At 31.1% G+C, this 8,976-nt stretch overlaps 1 protein-coding gene across 4 annotated transcripts in view; it reads left to right on the top strand.

The window, feature by feature from the left end:
• The window catches only part of MEMO1 (mediator of cell motility 1), a 119,453-nt gene extending 113,315 nt beyond the window's left edge, over positions 1–6,138 (top strand). For all 4 annotated transcript variants that reach the window (XR_011426506.1, XR_011426505.1, XM_023619279.2 and 1 more), the window contains 2 exons: positions 3,940–4,044; positions 5,467–6,138. Coding sequence is in view for 2 of the 4 variants with exons in the window: in XM_023619279.2 (XP_023475047.1) it covers positions 3,940–4,044; positions 5,467–5,598 (237 nt within the window). In the remaining 2 variants the exon portion in view is untranslated. The remainder of the gene's footprint in view (positions 1–3,939; positions 4,045–5,466) is intronic.
• Positions 6,139–8,976: the final 2,838 nt, after the last annotated feature.

Below are 8,976 nucleotides of genomic sequence, written 5' to 3' on the forward strand. Positions count from 1 at the left end.
GCCATACTTATACATAATTTATATATATATACACACATGATCACGTTATTTTTTCTCTACCACTTTTGATGTAGAATAGTATTTCATTATGGACATTGGCAAATTACTTATGATTTGGCAGAGAGAATCTGAAAATGTCATTAGTCGTCCTTATGACTTCTTTTCCTTCCAAATTTATTAATAGTCACTTTTTGATTTGAACTTTAGCTATGTTTCTTCTTTCTTCCTGCTCTTTTGAAAGTGAAATTGTTCATATTTGTCTACTCATACTTCTTTCTCTTGAACTTAGGCCATTAGATTCTTTAGTAGTCTTTGGTAGGTTTTTATAACATCCTCTTCAAGGTAGTTATGTATTAGTACATTGCTTCTTAGCACTGCTATCTTTTGGGTGATTTTTTTTCCATAAAATTTCTTTCATTATAAGATTTTATCTTGATGCCTCTTAAAGAAACCAGAATATTTTCTTTTCCAACCTCACCTCCCTAACTGTGTACCTATCTCTCCAACATAAATACATATCCTTACTTAAAAAAATGAGGCCACAGTCCTAATGATTTGATAATATGGCGATTAATTATGTATTCATAATTAAAAGACACTATTCTAGTTATTATTTCTTAAAGGCCTCTAAAAAAGTTTTGCTACTTTTTCATTACTTTAGAGGGAGATTATTTCTGGGTGATAGAATTTAAAATGAAATAAAACTTCAGTTAAATATTTTATATATAGATGAACATTTTTAAATGGGAAGATCTTTGTTATCTTATCCGAGTCTTGAGTTTGCAGATCTGTCAGTTAAAGCTGCCTACTCATTTTGGGATTGCCTCTTGGGATTTGACATTACAAGTTTTTACCCATTACTTGGAGAGTCAGCACTATGGTAGAGAGTTCCTCTGCCCTTGTCCCCCTTAAGGTAGGGAGTTAGCTTCCAATCTGAGGATTTCTTGTTGAAGCTGCCAAATTCCTCAGAAACCCAAATCCTGATGGATAGGCTTTCAGTGTCTGTAATGTCTGCTCTTAGTGCTGAGCAGGTAGTGACCCACTTCACTGCTTCATATTAGATTAAGTTCATATGATCAAATTCTCAATGTACTAGACCCCAGGCATGCTTTCCATCCCCTGAACTTCAGATTCACTGATCATATCTTCCAGTATTTCAAGGAATAGAAAAGTTAATTAGGCATATTTGAAAAGCACTTTATTTTTCATCTTCTTGAAACTTTGACAATAGTATCAAACCAGAGTCTTCGTCTTCTTGGAATTTTGGTAATAGTAATTTCAAAATTGGTAGCATCAAAATATAAATATATACAAAAGCATATTTGCCAGTGTTCTATATTAGTTAATGGATGTCCCATTTCACAATTTTTTTTTTAAAGGTCTCTTTAAAGATTTTATTTTTCCTTTTTCTTCCCAAAGCCCCCCGGTACATAGTTGTATATTTTTTAGTTGCGGGTCCTTCTAGTTGTGGCATGTGGGATGCCACCTCAGCATGGCCTAATGAGCAGTGTCATGTCCACGCCCAGGATTCAAACTGGCAAAACCCTGGGCCGCTGAAGCGGAGCGCAAGAACCTAACCACTTGGCCATGGGGCTGGCCCCTCATTTCACAGTTTTATTATCATTATTACTGTTGTTTGCATACTTCATGAATTTTCTGATTGAAGAGATTTTCTCATAAGAAAAGCCTTAATTTTTCCTCTCTGTCCCTCCTTTATAAAAAGGCATACCTCTTAACTATCATATTTGTCAGAGAATTGAGTGTAATGTAATTGATTCTTGCCCTAGTAGGTATATAACACACTTTAGAGAATTAAAAATTTAAATTTAATCCCTTAACTTCTATCATCTCAATTTTTTATTTTCCCTGTTGTAATTTAACCATTATATCTTCATTTCGAACACTTTATTTAGTAGTGTTTTTACATTTATAACTTTATATCTTTCTATATGAAATTTCTTGGCCAGTTACTTTGAATTCTTTGTCTTCTATAAATATGATCATTAGTTTTCTTCTCTTTGAATTCCTTATTTCACTGTAACTGTGATGTTTGTTGAGAATGTGCTTTGAGATTTTAGTATTAAAATGTACATTGGAACCTCAGTGTCACATAATTTGTTAATGAGTGGAATTCTATTTAAGGTAAGCTGTGCTAGACTTCATCTAGGAGCGTTAAAAGTTCTCTTACAATGTGTATGTATGTATGTAACCGACTGTAGCAATGTGAGAGTATTTAAAGAATTGTTAGTACATCTCTTGTTATACTATGTGAAGCAGAGTAGTCAGTGAGAAAGGGCCTAGGATTAGAAATTTAGCAGCAAGCTTTTAACCGTTTTTATGCCTCAGTTTCTTCATCTTTAGGGAGTTATATCTTGATTATCCATATTATGGAAGATATTTCTAACCCTATCTCTGCATTACTACTTGTTTTAGAAATATATTGTATGGTTTTCTTTGTACCAGAATTATGATATTCATTGTTTATGTTAGGTTTAACTTTAAGTTAGTTCATATTTCTCTGAGCTTATACCAATTGTCAGTGGAGATTGTTGTCCTACCTAAAATCCTCTTAGTTTGCAGGGAAAACCTAGCTTAGCATTAAACACTGGTTGTGGATAAATCTGAGGGTGGCTAATTGATATGCAAGCAATGGAAAGTTGATTATACATGCATATGCCTAGCTTTCACATATTTTGTAGAAAAATGTAATAATGTTTATGAAGGACTTGAATATTCTGAAAAAGGTTCTTTATAAAATTTGATGCTGCCACTGCAATATTTGTATGTTGTCTACTGATCAGATTTTTCAGATGAATGTTCATCTGATTACTCCAGGTGCTTTTACATTGTGCTTGTTTTGTTAAAACATGTTGAAATATAATTTAAAAACAGCACAAAATATATCAAGTAATTCCCTAGTTAAACCACCATTTACATTTCTCCCAGAGGATATTAACCAGTTTATTGAACACAAATATAAAGTATTTTACCTGAACAAGAGAACGACGTAAGGTAATTGGTAAATGAATGAGTTAGAATCATTGATTTGTTGGCCTTATTCACATGAGTTAGAATTGCTCTATATATTAATGTAGTATGATCACAGTATTTGAATGCATTTGCAGAGTACAGAATTTACTATAAACAAGTGTCCAAGTCATAGTGGTTGTTTTAATAGTAGTCTAAAAATTTTGATTCTGAATTAAAATCTTGAAAATAAAGCATTCTAGTTTAAAGTATAAAGAGATAAAAAGCTTTTCTTTTTTAAAGTTGTTCATAAAAGACCTATTTTGCTTGAGCTTTTATCAATCTTTTATGAGCTTTAAATGAAAAATGTTAATGTTTTTCTTAGTTTGTGGTATCTTTCTTTTAATCGCATTACCTAGATAATTACTGATCATTCAAAGTGCCTTGCACACTGTTGATTTTTAAGTATATGTTATGGAAATATTTAAATTACAATCAACTCTTGATTATTTATGTCAGTGGTAGGAGAAATATAATGGCTATAGGGAAACACAGCCATACAGCAATTTTAATTTTAGATTTCATATGAAAGTTTTCACAATGAATTTACTTTTGTCAGTATATTTATATAAGAAAAATAACAAATTGTGAAGTGTTCAAGCATTGTGAGCTAAGTGACAACTGGTGAAGGTGGTGTAGAAACATACTGGGAGGTCAGAGAAACTAAGCTGGGATTAAAAGTTTTCAGTTAATACAGTATTTATGTTATTGAGAGTTGACTGTAATGAGATTACCTTTGATGAATGAGTTTGATATTTCATAAGGTTTATTTAACGTATTTTCTTTACTTCTCCTTATTTGAAAAATTATGGTGTTTAGCTCTAAGTAACAGTTTTTAAAATGTAATTAGGAAATAATAAATTGTGTCCTTTATTTTCTTTCATTTTCTTTTTCTCTTCTTTTTTTTTTTAGGGTATGAGTATTATAGAACAATTAGACCCTGTATCTTTTAGCAATTACTTGAAGAAATATCATAATACTATATGTGGAAGACATCCCATTGGGGTGTTATTAAATGTGAGTATCCTTAGGAAGCCTTGATTTTTAACATTTGATCCTGTGATGTTTCGAAATATCTTAATTATCATCTGTGATACCTTATTAGCATTGGTTTTAGGTAAATATAGTCAATTTTCTTTCTAGTACTTTCAGATAACTTTGATTTGCATTGTTTTGGTTATTTGAATAAAGTTATTTATCACTGAAAGACAGGCCAATACTTTCTTTTAAATATAGAAAGTTATTTAGGATAGAAACCCATTTTTTCTCTTGACTCTCAACCAATTCCAATATGTTCTTTACAAATATAAACCAAAGTAACCTTTCAAGAGATATGGTTTTATTAAATTTTTTGTTTTATTTAGTGTTCTAGACACTATAAAAAATTAATGGAAGATTCTCCTCTTGAACTTTAGATATTCATAATTTAGTAAAGCAACACAGATGACATGTATGTGTTTTCCTCTTTACAACAAAAGCAATAATATTTTATTTTATTTAAATTAAATAAATTAAATATTTTATTTAAAGAATGGTGAGAGGCAGAAGTTTTGGTTACCTGGATTTTCAAAAGAGATAATAACATTAATTTTTTGCCAATAAATACAACAGTATGGGTTTTCTGAAAGAGAGTATAAGACTCTTTAAGAAAGAAGAAAATATATACTTAGGAATAGGAGGAGGAGGTAATAATGGGCTTATTGTTTGGAAAGGCAGAGAAGTAATGGAGAAGATAACGTAGTCTAGAGTAGTATAGGGTAAGAACTTGAAGTCCGGTGTGACTTTGATGTGATTTGAAAGATACCGTTGTGACTTTCTAGGAAGAGTTTTCTCTTAACTGGTATTGATTGGTTGGAAGAAAAGTCTTTTAAGGGCTTAAAACTAATTTCTGAAATTTAAACTAGAATAGCTATACTAATTTCCTGAAGTCTGAATTGGATCAAATAAAATTTTAATAAAATGAATGGTGAACCAATCCACAATTAAAGTAAAAATCTCAGTATGCTTCTTAGATCTGGAACTGAATTTATGTACATTTCAAATTTGGTGAAAGTCGGACAAAGAGAAGACTCCAACATTTCAAGACAGAAGTGGCCATGATTTGGTTTAGAGAATAGAGATGAAGATACTGTGTTGTTACTGTTTTGTTTTTTTTTTAAAGTGGCCTTATTAAATAGAAGGAGAGGTAGAGTGGAAGATGACTGATATTTATCAAGAAGCTGGATTAGGAGCAGTTCTTTGAGAGAATGAAATAAGGAATTCTCTCTTTTTTCCTATTTAATATAAGGTGATGCAAAATTCAAGGAACAATTGAAGAGTAGAGTGAAAGAGAGATCTTGGCTTCAGCTGTGATGTGCACAAAATTAAGCCGCCAACACATTCAAAGAATGCTCACTGTTTGATATGATATCTGTCATAACCTAATTTTTCTTTTTCTAGGCTATCACAGAGCTCCAGAAGAATGGAATGAATATGAGCTTTTCCTTTTTGAATTATGCCCAGTCAAGCCAGTGTAGAAACTGGCAAGACAGTTCAGTGAGTTATGCAGCTGGAGCACTCACAGTCCACTGAAGCTCTGAATCCTCAGGGATGCCACCTGCACATACTCATACTCTGTCCGGGGTCCCAGCCTAGCCCTTACCAAGATACTGGTCCTGGTTTGGGGGGATTCTGAAACCTCAAACTAATAGAACTTTCTTCTCTTCTTTTCTAGTAGGTGTAGTCCTTCCTTAATTTCAACTCATTAAAAAATGCTTTATAGTTTAGGGCAGTGGAAGGAAGGCTGGCATAAAAATATATTGATCAAAAAAGATGGCAATGTAAAGGCCTAGTTGTGGCAGACAGTTTTTTGAAAGTAACTTGTAAAGCATTTACCATATCCTAAATTTGCACTCTTTGCAGACTTGTGCACATATATTCCGCTTTCAGAATAGTTTTGCAAATTGTACACAAACAAACAAAAAAGGGTGGAAGCTTTTTAATAAAGAAATTGCATTTATAAATGATCTGTATTAGAATATAATAAATCTCCAGTTACAGTCAATTACTACCCATGTTGTACAACAGATACCTTCTATTTTAGTTGCTAATAAAGGGCTACACAACTCAAAATAGTCTGATTTAAACTTATTGCTCTGTGGTATATATGAAAATTGTTTTTTATCAATTCCATTTCAGAATTTTATGTTAAAAGTGGTAAACTTCAACTTTTATTTAAAAATATGTTAGGATGTATTTTTATATTTTACTTATGTGATTTTTTTATCACAGATATTAGAATTGTATTTTAAAGTTAGTTTTTAAAATTACATACAGTTTGCTTTTTTGTGTGTGACATCACTTTGTGTCATTACTATATTGTAATAGAATATAAATTCAAGATTGGTAAAAGAACATAGATGTAGTCCTTTACTTTAGAGATGGTGTTTGAAGGCAGTAGTCTGCAAATGAGGAAACATTGAAGAGTGTTCTTAGTGTTTTCACATCATTGCAGACCATATACTGCTCTTATGCTTTTTTAGTGCTTTAAGTAATTTGATTCTCTTACTTGAATTTTTAGCAAGAAATCATTAACAATAACAACAACAACAACAACAAACAAAAAACCACTAGATTTTCTTGTAGTTCTACAATTTTTTTTTATCACTTTTGGTGCGGCTCTTCCAACTAAAATAATGGTATGGTGTTGTATTTCTTTCTTTAGCATAGACCAATTGTAGTCACTTTGGGGAAAAAAAAGTAATTCAATTAGTTAATTATTGGCCACCATGCATGTACTAGATTATAACTATTTTAATCTCACACTGGGTATCTACATTACATTGGAGAGCATTTGTATCTTCAGTGTTATGGCAGAATAGCACAATTTTTAGATGCCTTGCACCAATTTTATTTACAGATTTGCATTTCTTATTTACTAAATATCAACTTTCTATACTCAAGAATTGAGATAAACTAATGTTATCTTTTGGATTCAAAATTACCCACATGTGTGGATATTATACTCTTACATATTAGTGATTTATTTTCCATTATTTAGATATACTTTTGAGTACTATAAATATTTATTCCTTATTTATTATAAAGACTATAAAAGTTTCAAAATTGACTACAGAGTGAATTTTTAATGTTTTCTGAGTAAAAAACTAATATATGATTATTATAGAAAATACTGAAAAATATAAAGAAGAGAAAAAAATTATCCACAATCTCATTATACTATATTAACACTGTTAATATTTTTTGTATTTCCTTTCAGTCTTTGTCTATGCTGTTTATATGTATGAGTGTGTATATGTGTTTGTGTGTGTGCATAATAACAAAATTGAGATTATACCGACCATATAGTTGTATTCCCTACTTTTTATAACTTAACATCGTATCGTAATTACTTCCCCATGTCTTTGAAAATGTGATTTTTTTTTTTAAATGGCTGCCTAATATTCTGCTGTGTGAATATAGCATAATTGAACCAGTTCTCTCTCTGGATATTAGATTGTTTCTAATATTTCACAATTATAAATAATAGTGGGATGGACATAATTGTATGTGAAATTTGAACTCTCTATTAGACTAGTTCTTTAGGATATATTCATGAGAATGGGATAATTGGTTTAGATGCTGAAAACTTTTTAGGCTCTTTAAAATATGGCCAAATTACCCTTCAGAAAGATTGTACCAAATTAGTGATCTATGAGTACCCATCATACTGCCCCTTCTCTGTTGATTTTTATTTTTTCTAATCTTTGACAGTTTGTTAAACAAATAATTGGTTGTTCTTTTGATCATTCTAATAAGAGTGGCTTTACAATGAATTATTTTGTTTCTTCTGTAATTTTATAGTTGATTGATTAATAAAAAACACATGAGGGTTGCTAAGGTTGAATGGGCTGTAACTCTGAGTATGTTTACTGTACATTTAAAACTCTAGATTTCAGTATCACTCCACCTTTTCCTAGAACTTGAGCATATCTTTCGTACTCAGTCCTAAAGTAGAAAGAGTTCCAAACTGATAGTTGAGTGTTGGGTTTTAATTTTGCCTCTGGCACTAATTAGTTCTCTCACTATAAATATTTCGTGTTGGTTTGAAACTTTCTCCTATCTGTAAAATATGGAGGTGATCTCTTAAGCACTTTCTAGTTTCAAAGTACTTTAATGTTGTAACTTTACTCTTTAGAGATTCTGGTGTCACTTAAGTTAAAAAGATACATGATTGAATTAGATGATAGGTACTGTCTTTTGATTTCAACTCTACAGACATGAAAATGAAAGTTTTTTTAATACAGAAGAGAAATTAATTTGCATTATTTAATGCAGTTAATATTATCTAAATTGTTCAACTTAAGCTTTCCTGCTTTAAGTGCCTTTAGAAGTGTTTTGTATTTGAAATCTAAAATGTAAAGGAAATTACTATGTAGTTCTCTACAGTTTCTTCTTTATTAAATACTTTTGAGTTATTTGCAGCAGCTTTTTTTTTAACCTTAGCTTGCACAGAGCAGTATATTCATGGGTTATTCACTATTCTGCTAGTAAGTCTTTGAGAAATTTATATTACACATTAACTTAGTGAGCAGGTAAAAAGGCTCTATGTCTTGGGTGGGTAACAGATCTTCATACAGAGCAAGATAAAGGACTATTCAGATATTCCAGTGTTTATATTTAGATATTACAATATGGATGGTAGGTGTCCTAAAGTTAATGATTATTGTTGTAGACCTCAAATTTTTCTTTGGTAGCAAATAGTCCATTATCCTAGACTAGAGGTTGGTAAATGTTTTGTGTAAAGGACTAGATGGTAAATATTTTGGATTTTGCGGGACATATGGTCTCTATCCCAACTATTCACCATTGAATAGGCTGTAACTTTGCCATTGTACAATTGCCATTGTAGCACAAAAGCAGCCCTAGACAATATGTAAATGAGCATGTGGCTGTGTTTCACTCAGACTT

This window comes from Equus caballus, chromosome 15, assembly GCF_041296265.1.
Source record: "Equus caballus isolate H_3958 breed thoroughbred chromosome 15, TB-T2T, whole genome shotgun sequence".
Lineage (NCBI taxonomy): Eukaryota > Metazoa > Chordata > Mammalia > Perissodactyla > Equidae > Equus > Equus caballus.